Source organism: Vanacampus margaritifer, chromosome 20 (assembly GCF_051991255.1).
Source record: "Vanacampus margaritifer isolate UIUO_Vmar chromosome 20, RoL_Vmar_1.0, whole genome shotgun sequence".
Classification (NCBI taxonomy): domain Eukaryota; kingdom Metazoa; phylum Chordata; class Actinopteri; order Syngnathiformes; family Syngnathidae; genus Vanacampus; species Vanacampus margaritifer.
The window spans coordinates 18,097,663-18,122,623 of NC_135451.1; the positions used below are offsets into that span (position 1 = coordinate 18,097,663).

The 24,961-nt window shown below is 45.3% G+C and overlaps 4 protein-coding genes across 10 annotated transcripts in view; 1 reads left to right on the forward strand and 3 right to left on the reverse strand.

Annotated features, from left to right (window-relative positions):
- Window positions 1-14: 14 nt before the first annotated feature.
- phex (phosphate regulating endopeptidase homolog, X-linked) lies at window positions 15-10,424 on the reverse strand. 5 transcript variants are annotated; one of them, XM_077553927.1, is made up of 23 exons: window positions 10,242-10,424; window positions 8,966-9,451; window positions 8,736-8,883; window positions 7,212-7,268; window positions 6,952-7,113; window positions 6,808-6,891; window positions 5,827-6,053; window positions 5,519-5,587; window positions 4,988-5,272; window positions 4,142-4,284; window positions 3,954-4,047; window positions 3,755-3,883; window positions 2,684-2,785; window positions 2,539-2,616; window positions 2,361-2,464; window positions 2,202-2,260; window positions 2,025-2,079; window positions 1,875-1,942; window positions 1,668-1,798; window positions 1,123-1,188; window positions 951-1,055; window positions 805-881; window positions 15-316 (listed from the first exon to the last, which is right to left on the reverse strand). In XM_077553927.1, the coding sequence occupies exons 3-23, from the start codon at window positions 8,863-8,865 to the stop codon at window positions 214-216; spliced, it is 2,328 nt and encodes a 775-aa protein (XP_077410053.1). In that variant the 5' UTR covers window positions 8,866-8,883; window positions 8,966-9,451; window positions 10,242-10,424; the 3' UTR covers window positions 15-213. The 5 variants fall into 5 exon arrangements, with proteins under 5 accessions (XP_077410053.1, XP_077410052.1, XP_077410054.1 ...); XM_077553926.1 differs by having other exon boundaries at window positions 8,966-9,554; XM_077553928.1 differs by having other exon boundaries at window positions 4,988-5,071; window positions 5,156-5,272; window positions 8,966-10,424.
- Window positions 10,425-10,584: 160 nt separating this feature from the next.
- On the reverse strand, window positions 10,585-17,956 carry mbtps2 (membrane-bound transcription factor peptidase, site 2). The gene is made up of 11 exons (XM_077553930.1): window positions 17,696-17,956; window positions 17,053-17,201; window positions 16,736-16,874; window positions 16,524-16,627; window positions 16,049-16,176; window positions 14,964-15,082; window positions 14,713-14,893; window positions 14,119-14,216; window positions 13,854-14,049; window positions 12,968-13,043; window positions 10,585-12,732 (listed from the first exon to the last, which is right to left on the reverse strand). The coding sequence occupies exons 1-11, from the start codon at window positions 17,768-17,770 to the stop codon at window positions 12,510-12,512; spliced, it is 1,488 nt and encodes a 495-aa protein (XP_077410056.1). The 5' UTR covers window positions 17,771-17,956; the 3' UTR covers window positions 10,585-12,509.
- Window positions 17,957-18,645: 689 nt separating this feature from the next.
- Window positions 18,646-23,937, forward strand: smpx (small muscle protein X-linked). 3 transcript variants are annotated; one of them, XM_077554246.1, is made up of 5 exons: window positions 18,646-18,696; window positions 20,846-20,894; window positions 22,584-22,670; window positions 22,819-22,980; window positions 23,511-23,937. In XM_077554246.1, exons 2-4 carry the CDS (start codon window positions 20,859-20,861, stop codon window positions 22,972-22,974), a joined length of 279 nt encoding a protein of 92 aa, XP_077410372.1. In that variant the 5' UTR covers window positions 18,646-18,696; window positions 20,846-20,858; the 3' UTR covers window positions 22,975-22,980; window positions 23,511-23,937. The 3 variants fall into 3 exon arrangements, with proteins under 3 accessions (XP_077410372.1, XP_077410370.1, XP_077410369.1); XM_077554244.1 differs by lacking the exon at window positions 18,646-18,696 and adding an exon at window positions 19,016-19,320 and having other exon boundaries at window positions 22,819-22,975; XM_077554243.1 differs by lacking the exon at window positions 18,646-18,696 and adding an exon at window positions 19,021-19,320.
- Window positions 21,118-24,961, reverse strand: part of cnksr2a (connector enhancer of kinase suppressor of Ras 2a) — a 38,350-nt gene continuing 34,506 nt past the window's right edge. The window contains exon 24 of the mRNA XM_077554234.1: window positions 21,118-22,632. Within this exon, the coding sequence (XP_077410360.1) occupies window positions 22,585-22,632 (48 nt within the window). The 3' untranslated portion in view covers window positions 21,118-22,584. The remainder of the gene's footprint in view (window positions 22,633-24,961) is intronic.

Below are 24,961 nucleotides of genomic sequence, written 5' to 3' on the forward strand. Positions count from 1 at the left end.
GATGGATGTATTCAAAAAAAAAGAAAAGTTTATTCCAAAATGATTCCATCATCATCATCATCATCATCATCATCATCATTTCAACTCTGTCAAAGGTTCTGCTGCTCATACAAAGCCAAACGCGTTGTGAATAAAAAAAGCGTCACAGTTGGGCTAGCAGCAGCAGCGGCGGCTACCTGACGGATGGGCGGGGCTCAGGCTCGGGGTCAAAGGTCACCACACCCGGCAAGACTGCGCGCCTCTGTTCATCACCGACGAGTCGGGGCAGCCGAAGGCCTTGCTGAACTCGGGGAAATTACTCATCGCGCCGATCACCCTGTAGGCGGGGGAGGGGCTTCATCAGATTAACGTTTGATGGCAAAATCTGGAGGCTCAGAGCTCACCATCATCAGATCCAGAAAAGTGAAAAAAAAAAGTCAAAAACAGTCAGTCGTGAGAAATACAACACAAGTTTGTCAACATGTGAAGAAAGTGAAGGCCTCAATGCAATTGACATGCAAAGTTGAGCGGCCTGAGGAACCGAACTCCATCCATCGCCACAAAGTCAGTCAACCGCTTCGCATTGAAAAATTCACATCTATGCCGATAAAAAAATGTTGTTGCTTTTGTGTTAGCCCAAAGTAAAAGGCACCAAGGAATTATGTTGACGTGAGACAAAATTAGGAATGCCACTTGTGGAAGTTGCGTCCGTTGTGTGAAAAAGCTGGGACAGACTGACAGACAGACTCCAGCTGGCCGGAGAAGAAGAAGCGCCGTGGGAAATGGAAAAGACAACTGGAGCTCATGTGCACTGCGCATCCTCACCTGTACTTTGGAGGACTGTGCGCTCCGCTTTGTACTTGGTCCCTGGCGGCCTCGGGTCTGTACGAGTTGCAGCGGACCTGCGGGCACACGCAACGAGCGCATCAGACGCACCGCGGCGCCCCCAGCTGGAGAGAAGGCGTCCTTACGTGCGAGTAGCTCAGGAAGAAGATCTGGTTGTTGTCCAGCCCCACGCCGGGCAGAAGCGGCTCCTCCGCGCCGCCTCGGCTCTCGTCCACCCATCGCCGGTACGCCTGACATGAAAGACATGGATGGGACCCGCCCGCCTCGCCTCTGACGGCTACGCTAACGGGATCGTACCCTGAACGCTTGTCTCACTCCACCGTTGTCTGCGATGTTCTCCGCTAGCGTCCTCTTACCACGAACCTGCGCAACGCACACCACAGCCGTGGCAACGCCGTTTCCGACAGTTAGCTGTAGCAACTAGCAATGCTAATTGTTAGCTTGTCTAACCAGCTGACACAGCTAGTTGCTGCGATTACCAATGTGAGCATTAAACTAGTGCACATTCCAAAGGAAAAGTTGTGTGATTTGTTTTATATTCCGGTACTTAACAAGCGCGTCTCATTATTTTACATTTTATGTGACAGAGAATTGTTATTGAGGGAAAAAAACAAAAAAAAACTAAAGTCGGCTGCCTCATAAAAAGTTGCTTTGGGCAGCCTCTTGTGGCAAATTAGAGCATTACAGATAAAGTACAAAAAATGCAACTACGGAACAGCAAATAGAAATTGTTTACTGTAAAATCAGAGAAGGAAGATTTGTACTTCTTACACGTTGTAGATAATTGTACCAATTTCAGAGAAGAACTAAAAACCCCAAAAGGGCATTAGTGCCGTTCTCACGTTTAATCCCGCCTCTTCCCAGTAGTAGTCGTCGTACTGCTCCACCATGCACTGCGTCTTGTCGGTGAAGGCCGTCACCGACGCGTTGCTCCACCACTGGTCGAGGTTGCCGTCCTTGTCGTACTTGCGACCTGTTTCAGCAAAGAACGTTCAGAAGAAGAAGAAGAAGACGGCATCTTGTGGATATTTGCCGGCCGCCGCGCTCACCGTTGCTGTCGAAGCCGTGCGTCAGCTCGTGCCCGACGATCACGCCGATGGCGCCGTAACTCAAAGACCTGCAAGACCACCAGCGGACGGGCCGGTCAAGCCAGGACAACGATTTCTCAAGTGTAAAATCATGGAATCATTTCATCTCACCTTGGATATTCTTTCCCCCAGAAGAAAGGTTTCTGAAGCTCGCCGGCTGGGAACCCTGAGAAGGAAAAGTTCTCGTCCGTCATTCTGAGAGCAGTTTCACGTTATTTTTCCCAGTTTGGTTACAAGCTAGCTTTTCTCTCCAGTTGCTTCAAGAATGCAAGATGAAATCATTCTTACTGATCTGGTTGGTGGAGGAGCTGTAGAAGGCGTTGACCGTGGTTGGATTGGTGAACCACCTGCCGTGGGAGAAAAAAAAACAAAAACCGCCGTGAACTCTCTGGCTCCATTTCAGGAAGCTTTCAGCTTTCATGACGAAAACGCTCGACGACGGCTCACTCCGTCCGCGGGACTTTCTTCCGAAGCCAGGCCACGTCGGCCTGGGCGATGAACTTCAGCGTCTGCAGCACGTTGCCGTAGTAATCGCTCTCGTTGAACTCCAGCTGAAAAGGAGGATTGGCGTGATGGTGAGGTCCGGGCAAGGCGCAACGGCGGCAAAAGCAGTCCCCGGGCCAACCTCCTTCAAGTCGTCGTTGAGGTAGCTGTCGTTGCGGATGAACTCGGGGTAGCCCACTTTGGCCAGGACGGCGTGAGCCTGAGGGATGCCGGCACCGCACACCCAATGAGAACGGAGGACGTCCAAGAGCTTTCGGCGGCGTCACCTTTTCGACGGCTCTCGTCTTGGTGGCCTCGTCCATCCAGTCGTTGTCTTTCTGCAGCATGTCGATGAAGGCCCAGCGAACGCCGTCAATCAGCTCGTCCATCTGAGGAGAGAACATTTGGCATTCGGCTTTTTGGCAATCGGTTGCGCCGGAGTAACAGAAGAAAAGTCCACACGAGGCCCAAAGATGCCACCTTAACTCATTGACTGGCAGCCATTTTCACTGAAGCAACCACCTTCGCTCCCGAATACACAATACTACAGAATATTGTCTTCTATTGCTATTAAAACATGGACGCTAACAAAAGAAAGATTAGAGTCTCGTCATTGCTATCTGTTTCCGTTTTGCAGTAATTAGCGTTAGAATATAGCTAAGTGTCATCATGATTCATATTCCTGGTGAAAACAATGCAAAAAAAGAGCTTTTTGATCTCTTATACTCTGCTGCCACCTGCTGGCCGTTTTTGTAATAACTCCCGTTGCTCCAGCCGTTCTGTTGAGAGGCTGCATCAAAGCCTTCTGTTGGCTCTAGCAAACATAAAAATATGTTTTTGGGACCATGGTCATATTTAACTCTTTGACTGCCAGACGTTTTCAGAAAAGGGATGCCGTGGGTGCCAGCCGATTTTAAGCATTTTGACTGATCTTTCAAGGTCCATAGAAAATTATGTGTTTGGACTATGGAAACACACATACTACCAAATGAAAGATTGGACTCTCATCTTCCATCAGAAAAAAAAGTTTGTTTCTACCTTATTCCGTTTTTGAGTAATCAACAATAGAAAATGGTTAGTTTCACCTGTTTTGAAAAAAAAAAACGTCTTTTAACGTCTTTGGCACTCCTCCCTAGGATTTTACGAAACGTTATTTAACGTTTTTGGCAGTCAAAGAGTTAAAATAGAACGTTTTTATATTATTTTTGGGGAGCAAATGAGTTAAATTCCTCACAAGTCACTCATGTTCTATACAGCCGTCACGTCGCAAGGTTACGACCTTGCAAGTTCCTCCACTACACATACAAGCAATATACAAAACACACACACACACGTCACGCACACGCACGCACACACACCATGTGTTTCTTATCCTCCTGAAAGTAGTTGTCGACGAAGAGGCGTCCTGTGGCGTAGATGAGCGAGTTCTCGATGTAGTTGATGCATTTGTCCCAACGCGGGGTCAGGGAAGTGGTTCCCGTGGTTACCTGCCCAACGCAAAGCCGGGTCGTTCATAACCATCATCATGATTGCATTTCCGCTGTTGACGGCGCTGACCCTGGCGTAGTCGAGGTATCGGTAGAGGAAGCGGCGGCTGAGGGTGGTCAGCTTGGAAAAAACTAATCTCCACTGCACGTAGTTGGCCACCGTCCTGCGGGACGGCACGCATTCATTAAGTGGCTTCGTGGAGGATCATTAGTCACGAATCGGCCACAATCAGCGTGCGTGCGTGCGTGCGTGCGTACCTGGCGTCGGTGGCGTTAAGCAGCTTGGCAAGCTCCCTGAAGTACTGCGGCGCTCGTACGACGACGGCTTCCGAGGAGGTGACGACGCGAGACGGGTCGCTGTCGGACTCCACCACGGACTTGACGAAGAACAACCAGTCCAGCTGCACGATTCGATCGCGTCGTCGGGATATGGACGGACAAATATGAAGAAAAAGAAGACATTTAATCTTGTATAACGCTTTTCAAGGTCCTCAAAGACGCTTCATGGAAAGATCATGGATGGAAATGGAAGATAATCAAGCAAAAGGGAGCACAATTACACATAAAAGTCATTTCAACTCTAACTAAAAAAAGTATGAAATTTCAAGGGGGGGGGGGGGGCATAAACGTACCAAAGTAATATCAAATGAAATCCTAGCAAGATCAAACATTTGAAAGGCTGAGAAGTGGACGACAAAGCAACAAATGGGTCTGCAACCAATCAGGAACATGAAAAATAATACATCCATCTTCTTAAGCGCTCGTCCTCACAAGGGTCGCTGGAGCCCATCCCAGCTGGCTTCGGACAACAGGCGGGGCGGGGCGCACCCTGAACACACTCACAATCACACCCGTGGACATTTTGGAGCCTTCAATGAAGCTGCCGTGCACGTCTTTGGGAATGTGGGAGGAAAGCGGCGAACCCGGAGAAAAGCCACGCAAGCGCGGGGACGACATGCAAACTCCAGCCAGGAAGGCCCGGACGCCATCTCACGTCCTCGGCACTGGGAGGCGGACGTGCCAACCGGTCAGCCGCCGCCGTGCCGCCCGTGAAAAAAAAAATCATTTGTGTCCAGGTGACTCCAGTTCAAAGAAGGGACGCACCTGAGGTAAGTGGCGCTGCAGTCGGGACAACGTGTATCTGTTGTACATGTTCTCGCTGGTGCGGTTCTCGTAAGGGATCACGATCTGTAGGGGGGGGGGGGGGACAAAAAGACAACATGTGCTGTTTGGTCCCCGTTTCAGACGTTTGCTCCCAAAGGTGGTCTTTACGTGAGCCAGTTTGGTCTCAAAGTCCAGAACTTTGTCCATCTGGACTCGAGCTGCTTTCTGGGGAGCGCCCAGCATGACGGCCGTGTCCACCATCAAGCTCAGCAAGGCCGCACGGTACTGCACACAAACACACCATCATCACACACTTTGGCTCTTTGTGGATAGAAAAAGTCTACACACCCATCTTCAAATGCTACGTCTCATGAAAAGGTTGTTTTTTTTTTTTTAAAGATAGCACCGAGACTTTTTCCAGTTAATGTGACTTCTAACCTGCACATCCCTGATATAAGAAAAGAGATATAGTTGCAAAAGTGTTCAATCACATACAACTAATAAAGTTCAGCTGTTCTATTAGTAAGTCACCGTCTGCGCAGCAGAGGAGTTGGTGATGTAGTCGTCCCTCGACGGCAGACACAAGGAGGCCTGATCCAGCTGGGTAAAAATAATAATAACAACGTAATAAACACATCTGGAGACCGAGTGTGTGTTTGTGATCACTGGAGCAGAAAAACTAAATCAGCAAAACAACACTCTGCTTGTTTAACCTCGACAGTCCATCCATCACATTCAGATAGCTCGCATGCTTGCTTTAATCCCAGAATGCACCTGCACAACAATTTCCCACTCAATGTCAGATAACGGCCAAACATGGCAACCAAGTGCGTGTCCACCTTGATGACGTATTTGGAGGAGTTCTTGTCATCAGGGGAGACGAAGATCCGGATGAGGACGCTCTTGCTGTGTTGGTTGCGCATGCGGGCCAGCGTCCTCAACAGGTTCCAGTCCTGCTCCGACCAGCGGAAGTGGGCGCCGAGGCCGTCGCCCAGCACGGGCCAGCGGAAGTCGGGCAGCTGAAGCGTCCTCAGCACGGGCTGCGCGTCCGCCTCCTCCAGTAGAGCTGGAAGCGCCGGCAAACGTACGGCAAAGGCCAAAATGCAGTTTGAGAACCTCAATGGCAACAACGTCATTTTGAAGTTACGCACATCAATGGAGACAACGCCCGTCTTGATCACGGCCCCGACTCCCTCATCCACTTTGAATACTCACCATAAGGAAAATACTGCTACGTATTTGTCACAATATTATTTCAGTTTGTCAAATCGTTTTGTATTATTCTATCCTGGCTTGTGTAGTTTTTCTAAAACGTTCTATTTGTTTATGTATTTTTATTGAATATTTTTTCCCCTAAAATGTATATACCTACTATAATATTTTTTCCAATTGCAACTAATATATTTAGGTATTCTTCATAATATCAGATTTTTTTTTTTGCAGTATTTTCATATTATCTGTCTGTCTGCTGGGTACTTTTTGTAACATTACTCATAATTCGTTTTTTTAAAACCATTTCTTGCTTTGCAAGTTTCCTAATATTTTATTTTTTTATTCTTATTTTGAAATTGTTATTTTTCTAACAGCTTTATGATTCACATCTAATATAATATGCTTTAATATTCACATATTTTTGATTTTTTTAATTCAATTCTTATATATTTTCTAATGTTTGTATTTTTTCTAATATAATTTCGTTTTGCCAAATATTTTAGTATTTTTTCAAGGGGTGAAAAACTCTTGATGGGGGGAAAAAAAGCATCAGAAGCAGGTGTAAAATTTGTAGCGGTTTGGCGCCGTCGTTTTCGTGTGGAACTCACTCTCGTTTACGCAGGAGCGGTAGAGAATCTTGGCCTTGGTCACCGCCTCCAGCTCGTCGGCTTCACTGGGAGCTTCCAGTAACTCTGAGGGACAAAAGCGTTCATCCCGCAAGTGCATTTTGTCAGCTCAGGAGGCTGCCGTACCTTTGAGTCGCACGTCCACCTGCTGGCGAAGCCACGGGTAGATCCCGAACGAGGACGAGTCTTCGGGAATGGGATTGTTCTCCAGCCAACCGCCGCAGGAGAACGCGTAGAAGTCCTTGCAAGGGTCCACCGATTTGTCCATTTTGCTCAGAATAGCGCCAGCTAGAGAGAAAGCAGCTTTACTTGTAGTTATCTTGCACGATGAGGCTGCTCAAAATAAGGGGGGGGGGGGGTCGAGGGGGGGGTAGTGTTGTTCTCACCTGCCTCGATGCACTGCGGGGTCAGACAGAACTCCTGCTGCTTGCTTCTTTGGGAAACTGAAGGAAAAGAAAATTGTTTAAAGATGAGGCCAACAAATGGCTGTGGAAAACATGCAGGGGTACCTAATATTCTGGCCTGCATTTTCCATCATTTCCTGGCCAAAGCGATTGGACTGTGAGCAGGAAAGGCCTCCGGGAAATCGTCTCTTTGAACCGATTTGTTGAAAAAGCCACAAAGGGCACATTGTGAGGTTGCGTCACAGCCTCGCAATGCGTCATTTTGGGACGCTTTTTGGGATGTTGCAATATGACAAATTGTGGAAAGTCATCCAGTTGTTTTGGAGCTGACCGGTACTTTACTGCCCTCTCTTGGTTTGGAGCAGCAATGCACAACTTTTCCAAAACGTTACTGGATTTGACTTGAGGTGTCGCTGACGCATTTTGGTGGACAAAAGAAGCTGCCAAGTGAGCGAAAGCGGTTTGGCAAACAATGAGCAGAGCGCAGCGTCGCTGACCCCTGACCTCTGACCGACCTCCAACAAGCGCGCCAACGCAAAAACAAGAAAGAAGTGGAACACTTGGCATTCTCGTGTGCGGCGACACGCATGGCGGGAGACGAGAGGGTTTGCGTTGGAGTGGGCGTGCGGGCCAGCGATTGCGCCGCATCACGTAATTACACTTCAGCGCCGCCAAAAGAATGCGTGACGTGCGCGCACACACACTTGAGCAGAACATCTAAATCCAAAAGTTGCTAAATATAACAAAATTGTTTGAGATAATGTGAATGTTACTCAATCTGCTTGTTTAAATGTCATCACGGTGGCACATGTAAGAAAAAAAAAAAACTTCCCAATGTGACCCGCAACATCATAAACAAGAGTTGGATACTCCATCATTATAAATTTGGTGCCTCCCAAAAAAGGCATCCTGTTCCAACAGTGGCATATCATCACTGATAGGCGGAAAACACGTACAGTATGTCCAAATATGGTCAATATCCCTGAAAAGATAGTATTGGTCCGTCCCCCACATCGATTGTTATTTTTCTGCCTTATTAACCAATTGAAAGTGTGGGAAATTAATTCAATTAACTGTATTGGACACCAAGCAACACATTTTGTGAGTTGAGTGGAAAAAAGGGTTTGGGTTAGGGTTAGTCCAAACCACTCGAACTCGACTCTCTGATTTGCTAAGCACTCGTCCACTGGTCTGCCAATTTAATGCTTGAGCAAATCCCAACAGCAAAATTCCACTCAAGCACTCCTTTGCATGTTTTTCCCGTCCCAAGAGGCCTCCCCAAGCGAGCGAGCGGGCGGGCGGGCGTCGGTGGGCGAGGTCGTAGTGCATGTCGCACGTGGGCGTTTTGAAACCTTAGAGCAACCAGAAATAGTCCCACACCAGCCAGGACCTCATTTAGTCTGCATGTAATCTTGGCCGTGCACTTTGAATTCCTCGCAAATTATAACGCAGCGTGAGGGCCAGTGCAAGTGTGTGTGTGTGTGTGTGTGTGTGTGTTCGACTCACCCACTATGAGCGCAAGCAGCAGAATCCCGCAGAGACACGCACACACAATCAACGCCGTCCTGTAGCGCCGGCTTTTGCCCCGCTCGGGTTTGACCCCGCCACCGCTTCCACTTAAATGTTCTGCTTCCATAATTGACAAGCTGACGCGCTTATGAGAAATTGAAACAAAAGCAAAAACGATGAGGATGTTTTAAATGAGGTGGGATGTGATTGTGAGAGGTCGCTCTTACCTTCTGGTCAGCTTTCGAGTGTCACTCTGAAACTCCTCCAACTTCTGTCGGCTTCTTCAACTGCTCGCCCCTCCCGGAGTCACTCCTCCCTCACAGTGTGTGTGTGCGTGTCTTTGGTACATTGTGGGGCCCATACACGCGGGTTTTTCCAGGTTTAACTACCATTGTGGGGACCGGCTTGAAATTGTGGGCAGATTTTTGCTAGTGTGCTTCTCTTTATCCTTTATATCTGTAACTGCCCCCCCCCCCCCCCCCCTCCATCTGTCCCTGCTGGAGACAATCATCAGATGACACGTTGACTGATAGTCGCGCTCTTCAATTAATCTGACGATGGCGCCTGGAACACATTTTAAATCCAGCAGACAACAAGGCAGAGGTTCCCATGATTGGTCCCCCCGTGACCCCCCTCCGTCTTCTCCTCCCGCCGCGATTCCACACGTGCTCGTTAGGGTTTGAGGCGTCGGCCGCAGTCCTTTTATAGACTTCCTGTGAGCGAGCGCGGCATCATCGCTTATCAATCTCACATGATGAATGATTGCTCGCAGCAGTTGCAAAACAAGACAAGATCCTGCGATGGTGAGTTGACTTCCTTCCAAAGCCACAAATTATACTTGATTAGTGGTTGTGTCTATTCAAGTTCATTCATTCAATTGTCGCCCCCATAGTTGACGAAAAAAGTTTCAACGGTTTAGCAAAAACGTGAGACACAAATTCCGACGGTTGTTAGATTTTTTAAAAATATTTTCCTCGCAATTATTTAGTTTTGTTAGACAAATAGTGCGGATTTTTCATCTAGTGTTTGTATTTTTGAATATAGTGTGGGGGGGGGGGGGGGTCCAATATTTGTCATTTTTATGTCAAACTTTTGTATTTATTTCCTAATTTTTACATAATTTTTTTCATAATGCTGTATAATACGTTTGCATTTTTTCATCTAATATGTGATTAAATTTGAAAAAGTATTTTGATGTTTTTTCTGTCACGTGTTTTCCATGTGATATTTAAGTGTTCTTTTTGTGTAATTCAGTTAATTGTTTTGGTCTCCTATTGTTCATTTTTCTGCCTAATATTTTTTGCATGTGTGCGTTATGCAAACGTTTTTGCCAATTTATTTTTATTTTTTTTTAATAATTGTCCTTTTTCCTTCTACACCCGAGCAAAGTCTTTTTCACGAGCAAGTGGATGCCATCAAATCAACGAGGTGATGAGGAAAAAACGTGTTTCGGGTTCTAAGACGCAGATCGAGCAAGTGGTGGGAAAGGTTTTGAGTGCCAACCTTGAGATTTGCAAAAGCTCCATCAACACCTCGTTTGTCTTCTTGGCGCGGTCGTCCTCGAACACGTTTAGCCAAAACCTGCGCGGGCTGTCCTTGGTGCGAGATGAGCAAACACACACGCGTAGAATATCGGGAGAATCGGCCTTCAAACGTTATCCCAACACAAACATCAGGATCGTTCGGCATCCGTCCGCACTCGTTTCCTCGATTTAAGCTTCTTTTTTTTTTTTAAACCTGTCAAAAGGAGGACGCACAAATATTTATGCATGGTGAAATCTACAGCCACCTTCAATTAATCTCATTAAAAGCTGCATCATGGAACGAACGCTGAGAGTGTCAACAATCCATTTGAAAACAATGGCAGCACTTTATTGAAGAGCGCAAGACATGCAGCACACGCACGTGAAAGCGTGCAAGACCTCTGCCAAGGCGGTTTTCTCTTGTGGAATCAATCAAATGTGTTCACTGGGAATGGGCTTACCTTACCTGATCTGATTTTGTGTGTTCAAATGGATTGGACAAATGCTTCCAATCTGGATCCAAACAGGATGGAAACGTGAGTTGACAATATGTTGCCTACACACGATTGCGTTCATTCCAATTGACAAGATATTGCTTCCCCTTTTTTGCCCATTAGAAAAAACTTTATACACAGGTGCCTTGAGAGATCCGTTTAACTCCAGTATAAAACAGACATAGGCTAGTGTAGTGGAAAGTCAGCTCCTCTCACCGTTGGTCAGCACAGCATTATTAGTTGTTCTTCGCAGAAGATAAAGAATATATGCCCGTTGGTATTGTTATCGTTCTACGTGTTGCTTAACTCAATACATATGACGTATCAATACGTCATAAGCTTTTTTTATTTTCCAGGAGGGTCTGGCGCAGATTCTGACTGAAGGATGAGGCTGGACTGCAATGTTATTTAAAAGAAACGGAAAGTATCAGATCAGCCAGTATCACGCAAGGATCTTGTTGTAGAAGAAGAGCAGCGAGAAAAGTAGATTGTGACTAGGAGTGTCGTCCGTCACTACTAGCGTGTTGTAGAGCAGCGAGGAGGAAGTAGAAAATAAGCGATCGGCAGAACCAAACAGTTAAGCATGCACGATTGCTTTTTGGCAAAAAAAAAAAAAAAAAAAAGCATCCTCATCAAAGCATAACGGTGATCGAGTTGCTGCACGTCAAGGAATGACGCTTCGTTCGAACGAGCGATGATCCGCGGGGTTAACGGCTCGTTTTGCCGGTCGCGTTGGCCCGTGCACCGCTGTGGCAGAACCAGTCAATTGTTTATGTGCAATAAACTGTTATTTTGTTATCAAAAGCACTTTTGGGAACGTTGAAAACATTATTTATAAGTTTGAGCTTGCTTGAAATGTTTGTTTTACAAAAAGCTGATTTTCCTACGTTTGCTCAGGAAAAACTTGTCTATCTTCTAGCGCTGATAACTACAGAAGGGAAAAAGATAGACATACCCTTCTTTTTTCTGATGAAAGAAGAGAGTCTAGTCTTTCTTTTGCTATGTTTATATAGCAATAGAACACATCAAAGGGGGTTGCTCCAATGAAAATGACTGCAATTCAATAAGTTAAAGGCTAGCAACGCCGCCACATAGATGCTAACTGTTAGCCTATTTGTGGTTTCTCATTGTACTGTATGTTAGCAACAAGCTAGTGGAGACTTTGCAGTTTGTTTTAAATAAGACGTGTAATTCTCGTTGCTTTGGTTGACCTTGAGCCGCGAGTGGCAACAAACACTTTTAAGACTTTTTTTTCAAAAACATTTGCAATTTCTATCTGCCAAAGCGCCACTCGCCTACTTAGGTGGGTGACAATCGGCGCTACTTCAACTTTTGAGTTGTGATGACATGAATGGAGTCACTGACTGCCGTACAGCACACGTGCCTCAAGTTGGGCGTTCACAAGTCAAAGAGGGGGAAAATGACAAAGACATCAAAATGAAAAGTATCAGTCAATCAGTGGCTCATGTCTGGGAAAATGCATCTCAAGGCACCACTGTATATATAAAAAAAAAAAAAAATGTCCATGTCAAAAACAAAGCAAAAAATATCATTGGACAGCCAGTTAAACACATTTTTAAAAAAGTCTATAAATTAGCAGGTCAACCTTAAACATGTTGCGTTTTCAATGCAAGGCTGTGTCTTAGTTTTTTTGTCCCACATTTGACAGCTTAAAAGGCAAACCTGCGGGCAGCCGAGCAACGTCGTCTCTTCACAGTTTGCCGGCGCACTGGCTGGCCATTGCAGTTTCTTTGTTAGCGCGCCGTCACCATCCACAGGCCCAGCGCCACGTTGGCGGCCAGCAGGGCGCTGCCGGCCAACAGCAGGAAGAAGCCCATCAGCTCGCGCTTGTGCCGGTCCGCCACCACGCCGGCCAGCGTGGCCTCCACAAAGGCGTTGAGCATCCACTGGCCGTCCAGAGCGAAGCACGGCACAGAGTTGACCACCGCCAAGGCGCCCGACAGGGAAAATACGTACCTGGGAGGCAGCCAGATAAGGACTTCCAAAAGACCGAGAGTTTTCTCACCCAGAACTTCCACAAGACTTTTATTACTTTTTCTTGTAGTGAATTTCAAAAAAAGATTTCGTCAGTTGAGGTCAGCCTTAGTCAATCCCCTTTCTGCCATCCCAAAGTATCTTGGTGCCGATCGTTTACAAATATTATACAAAGGTCGAAAGGTTTGACTTTTTAAGGCGAGAGGAAAAAGGATACTTGCAGAATGTCTCCAAGAAAACGGGCAGATCCAAATGCAGGAAACCAAAGCGGGGCACAAAGTTGGTCAGACTCACTGAGAAAGAAAAAAAAAAGTTGTTACTTTGTGGTCAATGGAAAAAGAGGTTCCTTTTCGCTGGTATTTTAAGCTACGGGAGACCCTTCATTTCTCAGGAAACAACAGAAATATTAATTCATTCAACAACAAAATGTAGCTTGTTGACCTTTTTCATAATTTGCAGCTTTGTAAGAAGTATTATGCTTAAGTTACTGTACAAACTCATTTCATTTTTGGTGCACATCTGGACTTAAGCATCAGAATGGACCCTTCCTTTCTCATCAAAAAAATAAAAAATACACACGTCTTAATTCTTTTTTTTTTTTTTAATGTCCCAGTCACAACAACATGAAGGTCGTTTATTTGATTCCCAGGTGGTATTGTGCCAGTAATAGTGTGGTCAATGCAAAAACGGTTCTGGATAGATTGGACTGGATCTGTAACCTTTCAGCGAAGAACTCATTTGAGAGAGAGAGAGAGAGAGAGTGAGCGAGCGAGCGAGCGAGTGAAAACCCTTACAAGAGCAGAAAGACTGTTTAGTGTTTATCTATTTAGTATGTTTTGTTGTTGGTTTGCTTATGCAAAGCTTACTTAGTGGTCAATGTAAAACATTTCCTTTTTAATTAAGCTACACATGACCCCTATTTTCTCAGTAAATAAAGCACACATCTTGATCCCATTTTTAAAAAAATAAACCTTACAACAAGACGAAGTTTGCGAACTTTTGTTGTCGTTTGCAGGATTACACAAAAGTTTTTTTTTTTTTTGTACAGATTAAGCTACACTGAAGCTTTTCTGTGCTCCGAAATGAACGCAGGATCTTCATACCGGCATGCTGAAGATGCGGCGGGTACCCCACGAACAACATGTGGGCTTCTGGGGGGTGCGCCACTCGAATGAAGCGGGTCTGGTTCTGCAAGGAGGGCGTAACGCAGACGGCGGGGCCGGCGTGAGCGTCGCAGTCGCCGTCGCTGCGGCACACCTGCGTGCCCGTCACCATTTTGCGCACCGGCATGCAGGCGTACTGCGGACACAAAGCGAGCGGAAATGAGCACGCGTGGCGCCAGAAATGACCCGGTCGTGCGTGTGCAACCTCTCTTTCGGAAGTGTGAGGTTTGACGTAAGAGAAGCAAAGGTCCGTCAGGCTGTTGTTGCTGCAGCAGTCCATCGTCCCGTCCAACCGCTTGAACGCTGCAAAGAATCCATTTGAAATCGGCTTGTGTTGTACGAGAACATTCAAGGCACAGTTGATTCCAGATCAACTTCAATCTGGTTTTTGACTATGACATTGTATGCTGTAAAATAAAAACATGACATAGCAAAAGTAATTTTAAAAAATTGCAGACTTCGAATGTGAACGAATTGTGAAATTCAACAAGGTCTAAGGGTTCAAATAATATTGTTGTTGTTTTGTGTTAGCCTTGGTTGCTGTGTGTCCCGCTGCCCCACTGTCGTATGGTGTTCCGCAGGGTTCAACTTTGGAGCCCCTGCGGTTTCCTTCCAGTGCATTTGCTGCCCCTGAGTTCCATTTTAAGAAAGCAGGGTCTTTCCCTTCACTACAACGCGGATGACAGTCAGATCGATGTGCGGCTAAGAAAAAATGGCACTGGCAAAACGCTACAAAGAAATATGAGTTGAGTTGTGTGCACACAAACGATAAGTAGGCTATTTTGACGTGACGACGAACCTCGCCCATGAGCCCAGCTGGGCTGCAGCCTGGCGGCTGGCACGCAGTATCCCGTCTGCTGCACGTCAGCGAGGTGAGACAGGCAGCCGTTCCAGTCCTCCACCCCCGTGACGGGACACTCCTCCAGGGCTGTCACGATGTCCCCCGCCGAGAGGCCCCGGGGCCCGTCCGCCGCCGAGCCCTGACGCACACAAACGTCAGCTCGTAAAACCCCCCAAAACGTTGCTAATTTATCACGCGGCCGCACCGACCTGTGCCACTTCAGTGACCAGCGCCCCCGCGCTGCTGGCGTAAAACGGGAACAGGAAGAGCGGCAACAGGAAGAGGAACGCCAACGCCACCACGCACAACACAAAATTGTGCCACACTCCTGAGAGAAAACAAAAAAGAGATTTGTTTTCTTGTTTGTGATAAGAAAGCAGAAGCTGGCAAACCTCTGCATATTTGAGCTCAACTGATTAAATATGTTTAGCAAAACAAATAGAAAAATGTCATGTGTCTGTAAAAATGCCTTTTACTAATATTTCTTATTAAAAATAAATCATTGAATTATATTAAAAATTACAAATCAAAATGTATTTAATAAAGTCATATTTTAATGAACCAATTCCTTGAGATAATGCAAATGCTACAAAAGGAGCAGGCTGATTTTTTTTTTTTCTGAACTTCATCAGAACCCAAGAATAACATTGGCTTTATTTCAAGCATTAAATGAAAACTCTTTATTTTTATTGTTGTCTCCACTTTTGGGATCAACACAGCTGCTTACAGAGGAGACAAAAAGAGCAAAAGAATGTGGAGCACATGCAAAAAGCATTAAAGTTGCATCACTTTACACAACGGGCCTAAATAACGAAGGCGTCCAATTGTGAGAAACACTCCGAGCAAAGCTCAGCTGTGATCACAGAGGATAAATAAATACACACGTCAGGAAAAAGCTTGACTGGCTGCTCTTTGCTGACCTCTAGAGGCTTCAATAAATAAATAAAAAAAGGCCTCAAAGACCACAATATTAGGTACAGCCTTAAAATTCCATCTGGCCATTTTCTAAAAGTTGAGCAATTTTCCACATTGAAATGAATCAAAATTCCATTAATCAATGACAGGATTAAAGCTATTTCAAGTGGGTCATATAGAAAAAATGGATTTGAAATGTATTTACAAGTTAGTGAAACGATTTTAGGGAATACATTTGTAAAATAAGATCCAAATTGTTGCTCCTTTTAGGATGATAGAACTGTTCAATTTTGAGTAGCAGTGGGGAAGTCATGCGTGATTTGATGGAAGTGCAGATGAAGCGAAATGGAATGAATGCCGGCGATGTCGCGGCGCTCACCGGCACAAAAGATGCGCAGCTGCTGGGTGGGCGACACGATGTTGAGGTGTGTGGTGAAGAGGTCCACGAAGGCGCCGGGGTACACCACAAACACGAACATGCCGAAGCCGTTCACGCGCACCTGCTCCCTGTCGGCACACGCACACGCACACGCCGCAAAGCTTCAATCGAGACATTTGTTCATGACACTTCAGGTTTAATCAAAACGGCTTTTTCACTATGACATTTTCAGTGTGGCGGCTCCCTATTTGTTTCTCTGTCCAAAATTTGGACACTGTTGTCCTCAAAAAACTGTTTTTTGGTTGTTGCTTTTTTAGATGCAAATAAACTGAGGACTTGTTAAAAGTCGAAGGTCTTCAACAGTAAACAGGAGTCAAGTTGCTTCGGGTCTACTTTTGTGGATTACTGAAACTCTCCAAACATATTCAAACACGTGCTCATTGCCATGACAACAGATTGGGTGTTGCGCTTGTACCTCAATGCTGCCACCGCGTGGCCCAGTTCATGTATGACACCGCTGAGCAACAGAGCTAGGAAGAAGTAGGCCAGATGACTGGTGGGTAGGTTGACACCAGGAATCTGAAAATGTTTATTTTTTCATTCAATTTAATATAATAAGTCATTGAAAATATGTGGGAATATAACAGCCTTTTTTTTTCTCTCTTGACAATTCAAAACGATACGTACCACCACCTGCAAGGCCTGCTGGGCTCCGATGCGCGGATTGTCTGTGGTCATCTGAGCGAGGGTCTGCTGCAGCGTCTTCACCAGCAGCACAACAGACGCAAACATGGCCACCACACCGAACACCAGGCCACTGTTGAACCTGGTTGAGACACGCAAAGGTCACGCTGATTTTTACAGACGTATCCCGAGACCATACACTGCAGTCCTGTCACAGGCAGTAATGCGCGTCATAAAATGGTTGCCAATTGCAGTACACAGCGCTGGATACATTGGATAAATGCCTGACTTGGCCTCAATGAACACCACTTTGGACTCACCACAGGTAAAGCGCTTGCGGATGAATGCGTGCGCAGTACGCAAACAGCCGGTTGAAAATGGTCGTCTGCCACCTGACGTGGAACGGGGACAGCATCAGGCCTCGTCTGGCCAGCCAGGACTCGTAGCTAATCCGATGTGTCGGCGACGACTGCAAAGTCATATTTCACTCGTAACGGCATCACGTATGATGAATCCTATGGGCTCTTTGCCGGCCTCTTGTGTCAACCTTGCTTACTTTTTTTGAACCATTTTAGCTGTGCTAATGCAAATGTTAATGAACTTGACACAAGGGTAGAGTTTGTCCGATTTTGTCATTCCAAAATTCAGCTCTCTAAATAATATATCAGTAATATGCGAGTGTAATGAGAAGTGGATTTTTCAGATTTGTACTCCTTACTTTGTTAAAATAGGCTCATTACTTTTTCTACCTCCGCGTTTGTTTTGATTTGATCAAAACGGGTATCGATTGTATTGATGTGTGTAGTGATGTACAAATTCTGCACTTTTTACGTAAATGAGTAGAATCTTCTTTGGACTTCTACTGTTTTCCTACCAGCAGCGTATTAGCCCGTTAGCACGACGCTCGTGATTTCTGTCTTAATTCAGAGCTCGAGCGCAAATACAAGTGTTTTTGTTTTTTACCCGGAGCAGCGTGTCCGCCAGGTACACGGCGCACCAGCCGGCCAGCACACACACCAGCAGGGGCACGGGAATCATGGTGCATTCGCTCCGTTCGGGGGGAGGACACAATTAACCGCACTTCAGCGCCTCCGTGGCTCCCATGACACCCGCCGCGGGCCGCAAGTCCTGCTGGATAAAAAGATAAAAAACACCCTCACGTCTCAAAACGTCTTCATTCTAACCCCGGTGGGAGTCAGGAGATGACAAATAAGCACAGCTCTTAAATACTTCCGCGTTGCGGTGCTCCGTTTCTTCTTCGTTCAGAATGCGAATGCAGGCGAACAGCTCGCTATTGCCACCCACAGTAAAACGGCGGAATTGCACACGCAAATTTATTTCAGTTGAGCGACAATTTTGTTGTTGTTGTCGACTCGTTGTTTTAGATAATACACATGAAATGTATTGATGAAAATAACATTGTATAATAAATATTTTAAAATTGAAGGTAGAGAATAAGAAAACTATATACGAATGAAGTTAATTCAACTTTATTCCTAAAACACTTTAAGGCCAATTAGAGCTGAAAACAAAGTGCTTATGTTTTTTTGTTTTTAATTTCTGTACAATATAATACAAGTTCTAGAATATATACAGCGTAATACATATAAGAGTATATGCAGAAAATAGACATAACAGTTTTGCATTATTATTTCTTATTACTCCTTTTGTTTAGGCTACTATGTAAATTGTCCAGCCTTCATCCTACTGCTGGCATTCTCTGCAGACTTGACTTCTGGTGCTTTATTCACTCCATTTTTGCACAAATGCTATAAGCAAAGAAAATTCCGTTTGTGACGATGTGGAAGATCTGAGTCTGTGCACTCAACCATGCTTAAAAGTCATTCTTCTTGTTTAACTCTGGAACTGGAGGAGGAGCTTATTGTCTCTCTCGGCCAATGGGAATGGGCGGAAACAGGTCAGGTAGTCGAGGAGGACCTCATAGAGAGCAGAGCAGCAAGGAGGTAAGAGGGCACACGCACACCATTCACACACATTTACTTCTGCCACCACCATGATGGATGGCTGCACCAACATTGCGCATGTGTGTGTGTGTGTGCGCGCGCGCGTATGTGAGCCGAAACAGAAGTGTGTGTCCATGCAGAACTAGGCCAGTGGCATTTCAAGATTTAGAGCATCTTTGGTTGTCTTTCCATCTGAGCTGAAATCAACATTTTTGTCAATGAACTCTGGTTTTGCGTTTGCTGTTGCTCATTCATTCAACAGAAGAGTTTGAACTCTTTAGGGCACACACGCGTCAAACAAGACATTCAAATGCAAGTGAGAGACACGATTGGACGAAGTGGTGGTTGGTCTCCGAGTGTGACCGTGTGTGCGCGTGAGCGTGCGTGCGTGCGGACGGAAAGCAGGTCCCTTCTGTGTATCACTCTTCTATTTATAGTGAGAACAAATCCCAGATATGAGCGGAATCCTGCCACCACTTAGAGGCAGGAGGGAAGAGAGATGAGGTGGGGAGAGAGAAAGCGCGAGAAGGGAAGAGATGGCAAGTTAAGAGGCAACTCGAGCGTGCTTGCGTGTGCGTGTGCAAAGTCAGCCTTCCGTCAATGCAACTTTTGTGTCGGCAGCAGGTACGTCGCGTCCGCTTTGCGCGTCTTCGTCCTCATTTCAGAGATTGGAAATACATTTGCTGCTCACTGGGGAGGGAAAAAAAAACGTTTATTTGACGTCGGCGTGGTGTCAGATGCCAACCTCACGTGTACTGTGCGTGCGTGCGCGTGCGCGTGTCACGTCAAGGGCAGCGGAGTGTGTGATGAGTGTGTATTGTTGTCGTACAAAACAGCACTCTGGAAACCCAGCCAGCGAGAGCCTTTCTGATGCCCCCCAAAAGCTTGATAAGATAAATAGGCCATGGAAACTTCTAACATTACACGCCACTTGGGACGGCCAGCTGATGTGCGCGTGCGCGTGCGCGTGTTACTGTCAAACGAAACACAACGACCACGTCGCTCTGCTTTGCCAATATAGATTCATGCAAATGCGAAATCCACAGACCGGCTAACAAAACTATCATACATGTGCTCATAATACTCAAAAAGCATGTATTATTTCTCTTCTGCAAAGAATAACATTAGTACTGTACGCTTACATGTACTTACGTCAACTTTACTGATACTGTATAGCTAAGTGTATTGATCACTTTTGATCAGATGTGTTCCATATGTAGTGAAGGTGTTTGTGTAAACTAGAGACAATTTTTTTTAATGCCTAAGATGCAACAAATATGTGAACAAAAGTATTAGGACAACTACAGGAAGTGATCTATTAAGAGTCGCTCGCCCCCTTTGCAGCTGTAACAGCTTTCATTCTTCAGGGAAGACTTTCTGCTTGATTTTGGAAGCATGCGTGTGTGTGTGTGTTTGTGCATGTGTGAGTTCTTTTAAACCAAACTAATCCATGGATGCTTTTTTTGGCCTTTGCTTTGTGCACTGGGAAAAGAAAAGGAAATTTGTCAAACTGTTCCCACACAGCTGAAAGCATGCAATTGTCCAAAATGGAAAAAAAACAAAAACAAAAAACTTACAATTTAGGACAAACTAAAGGCTGTCGTTGAATAATTGATTTTGTGAAAATCTTCCTAACACGTTTTGTAAATGATCTGGAACGTCGCCAGGGCAGCACAGTAGCCTAGTGGTTCATGATTCTGCCTCGCAGCTGTTAAAATCTCGGCTCAGTCACGTTGGCTTCCTCACACATTCTGAAAACATGCTGGAAGTAAGCGCGTTTGCGTATATGAGCGCGTTTGTGCCTCACCCGGGCGGGGCACTAACAAGTTGAACTGCAATATGGAGGAAACGGTTGGCTGGAAATCGTCCATGTGAATGTTTGCTGTGCCTTGCGATTTCCACTTTTCACGTCCACTTTTCTGGCCTAAAGTCTGCTGAAACTGAATTCTTTCATTGCGCATCCTCTCATCAATGATGCACGCGACGGTTCCTCTCTACCTGCCGCTCTGTGCGGGGGTCGCTAGGCAACTGAAATGCTATCCCGGGACGGAGAAAGCCCGCGGAAGCACAGCACACACACATGCAATACGCACACACACTGTCACGTATCCACAGCTAAATGTCTGCCTTCTCTCTCTGCTGCCTTCAGGTCTGAGGCGATTATGTCTAAACCTTCGTCCAACGTCAAGGCCCTGCAGGTAAAAAAAAAAAAAAAAGTTGACTGGAGTGTGTCTGTATGCACTTTAAAATGAGAAATGTGGTAAAGATAAAGAATATATGCGATTGTGTTTTTGTGGAAAAGGCTCAACATGCATCAAAAAAACGACAGTCAATTCGGCCCTGGGCCACTTGACCCTTAACCTGAATTTGTTTACTGACGGTGACTGGGCTAACATGCTAAAAACAAAATCTAAGAGTCCGTTTGTGTGCATTTCAGTCTTTATTAGTGAAAGCAAGTACACATCCACTTGCAAACTGTTGCAAAGAGGCTTTTTGGAGTTTTAGTGCATCCGCGTTTGAGCGAGGCAGAGCGCAAATGGCGGCGGCGGCGGCGGCGGCGGCGTATTGTCGACTACGTATTAGTATCGTCACGTCATGTTGGATGGCTGCTCATGGCTTCTCGTCTCGCTCCGCTTGCTTGTGCTCGTTTGCTCGTCTAACCATGAGTCGTCATCTTTTTTCTCTCCTTCCGTCATTTCAGTCATACAGAAGAACAATACAAATAATAACAATGCTAACAATAAAAAAGGACATTTTTGATAACGTCTGCACAACTTATATAAATACGTAAACATGTTTTAAATACACAATTTTTGTTTGCCAACTTTAAAATGATGTCATATAGTGGAAACCCCATTTTTTTCAGTGTCTGCTTTAAAAGCTCTTCTTAAAACTTATTATCAGATTAGATGTCACAAAATGTCCAATTGAAGCTCCTCAACTCACTTCAACATAGTTCATCGACATCAAGATGCCACAAGATGGCAGGAAAGCAAACCTCAAATATGTGCGTGTTCAACCGGACAGACTTTTCAATCGCTTGTATAAAAATATTTGTTGGATCATTTCTATAATAACCACCCCGAGTGTCATTTGGAGGATTGGTGATGAAGTGCTGCCTTCGCCAGGGAAAACACAATCCAAGCTGTCAGGGCAGCTCGGTTGTAAAATATATCCTTGGTGTATTTTGATGAAAGCATAACACTTATGTAAGCAAAAACAACATTTAAAAATGCTTAATGCCATTTAGCAAAATACTTTAGTATGCTTTAAATATACCTTAAAAATGACATCACAATAGCACATTCAGATATTTTAAATTAGCAACCCTTCCATCGTCATGGACACAAGGAGTCATTTTCTTGTCCCTTTTTGTCAACAAAACAATACAACTTATTGATGCCATTTATACTTGGTTGGTCTTTGGTTGCACCCGGCGGAATGTTAGGCGATGATTGTTAACGGCACGTGGAAGTCATTGAAGCAAACATGCTGCGGACAGACTCTTTCTCTCTGGAACTTTCTTGCATCCAACATAAACTACTAAGAACGAAGATGGCCTGTGAGACAACCCACACGTGCGCACTTTTCACAATGTACACATTGACACACACATGCAAACGCTTCAGAGCCAAATTGGACACACTCATACACAAGCTCCTTTTAGGGGCAAGACTGGAGGATTGTGGGTCAAGGCTAGAAGTTTGTGGCCACACACACACACACACACACACACACACACACGCACACGCACACGCACACGCACACGCACACGCACACGCACACGCACACACACACACACACACACACACACACACACACACACACACACACACACACACACACACACCTCAGTTTCTTATTGGCTGGTTCTTGCTGTCCGTCAGGCTAATCTGAACATCCCGATGGGAGCGCTGCGTCCGGGGGCGGGACATCCTGTGAGGAGGAAAGAGGAGACGGGAGACACACAAGAGGTAAGGCCATGCGTTACGCACGCGTCACAAAAACTTGAGCTCAATATATTCTGAACTTGGATCTGACCTCCACCAAGGCCAAACAACCCTAATAGGATCCTGCAAACATTCATTCCAGTGCACTGTAATCTGATTACATTTCCCCCAGGCCCACTCGCCGACGGAAGCGCCGGGCGACAGCACGCACACGCCGCAGGAGGAAAAAAAGACTTTGCCCGGCGCTGTCAAACTGCCAGGACCAGCCGTCAACCTCTCGGAGCTGCAGAACGTCAAGAGCGAATTACGATGGGTCACCAAGGAATAACGTAAGGTCAGCAGGAACCTGCGCAAATGCGACCGTTTCAAGATCCCACTTCAACATTCCGCTGTCCCATTCAAAAAATCAATCAATCAATCAATAAAATCCACTTTAGTAGACACACTCAAACAGCCTCAGTGTTCACAAACGTAGCAGTGGTACAAAAAAAAAGGTCATTTTGAAAGATTTTCTTTTCTGTGTCAAGGCATCAAATTTCAGAGTTCTTAGTGTGAAAAGTGGCCAAAAGTGACCCCAACCGTGCGTACGTGTGTCAGGCTTTTAATAAAGGGTCAGTAAGATGCTGTGTCGTTCAGTTCCACAAGAGGGCAGCGTAGCCTGTCACACGTGCTTCGTGGTGTGGGCGGGCCAGGCTGAGTCAGGTGCTATTTATAGCTCGGAAAAGTCAGCGTGTCACATATAAGTGTGTGTTTGGAGCCTCTGCTGCAACTAAATAAGGCGAGAGTAAGAGACGCATAATAAACATGTTGAATGATGTCGCATCAAAAGTCAGCATGATCATCTTTGTATTATTTGTCTTTTAGGACCGCCGTCCAGGGGGCGAGGAAGGACAACCGACACTCGCCGGTTACCATGGCGATGCTACCATACATCACAACATCAACAAACTTTCAGAGTCACCCACCAAAAAGCTGCTTTTGCCTGTTCTAGTTGATTTGCTGCTCAAATCAAAGCCAATTCTTCGGCTGCAATCCCAAATGTATGATGATGATGTCTTTCTATTTCTAAGGCAGAAACTTTGAGCGACTTTGCCTAACTCGAGTTTTTGGGCCTTTTAGTCGATGAGGATGAACCACAAAAGACAATTTATTCTTCTGCTCTTTGACAACTTTTCAACATTTGATCTGTAAATGGTTACCTTTCAGTTCAAAGTGTTCTACTTTTGCATGATTTTGGTGTCGTCGTCGTCTGCGGGGGAAATAAATGATCTTGGTTCAATGGCAATCAAAATGAACTTCCTGTTTTAACTACCAGCAAGTTAGCAAAGGCCAGTATAAGATTGTGACGGTTTGATCATTCAACAAAATTTTTTGCAATATTGCAATTGACTGTTTGCAGGGTTATTATAGTTTGGGATTTTTCATAATAGTTAGTCTACATTTCCTTTTGGCTGATGTTTTTTATTGATTAATTCGGTATGCTTTAGTTCATTTTAGAGCAGGTTAGTTTTTTGTTTTGTTTTAGTATTAGCTTTAGTTTTTCTTAATAGACGTAAATTGTAGTTTCAGCTAATCGTTGTTAAAGCATTTTATTTGTATTCATTAACGAAAACGTTTTTACTTCATTTGAGATTTTTGGTGTTATTTTGAACTTTCACTTCATCAAATTTGGCTCGCAAAAAAAATCAATAAATAAAGCAAAGTAAATGGCAGCTCGTAACTTGAGAAAGTCTCAAGTTGGGTGACACAGTCACAAGTCAAGGTAGCACCGTATTGTTGAATGGATGCCTCGTAAGTCAGTTCTTGTTTTCCATCTTGTTTATGTTGCAGCCAGTGAGTGTTACGTATATTAGGTCTTAAAAGAGTTGCCTTAAGCTCATCCTAAACCTACAAATCCACCGTCTTTAAGTACCATCCAAATGCACCTCTTTTAATGGCGCGCAATCCATCATCACTTCACATGCCACACACACAAATAGAGAGAGAGGGAGGGGGGAGGGGGGGGCAATGCAGAGCAGCTGTATCTAAGTTTAGCCTCCATCAGGTCAGGGTGCAACCATAACATCCACACGGGACAATCTGACTTTGTGTGGGAATGAAAAAAAAACGTGATGCAAAGAGGCCTGATGCTTATTTCTGCGTTCAAGTGTCATGAAAACACACACACACACACACACACACGCTTTGAAATGTGGGAACGAGCACGCGCGCACTCATCTGTGAGGGCGGCGTGCATGCGTGCGCGCGTGCCTACGTGCATCTATTCACAGAACATCATCATAAATCTCAGCCAAATGGAAATGGCAGAGAAGGCT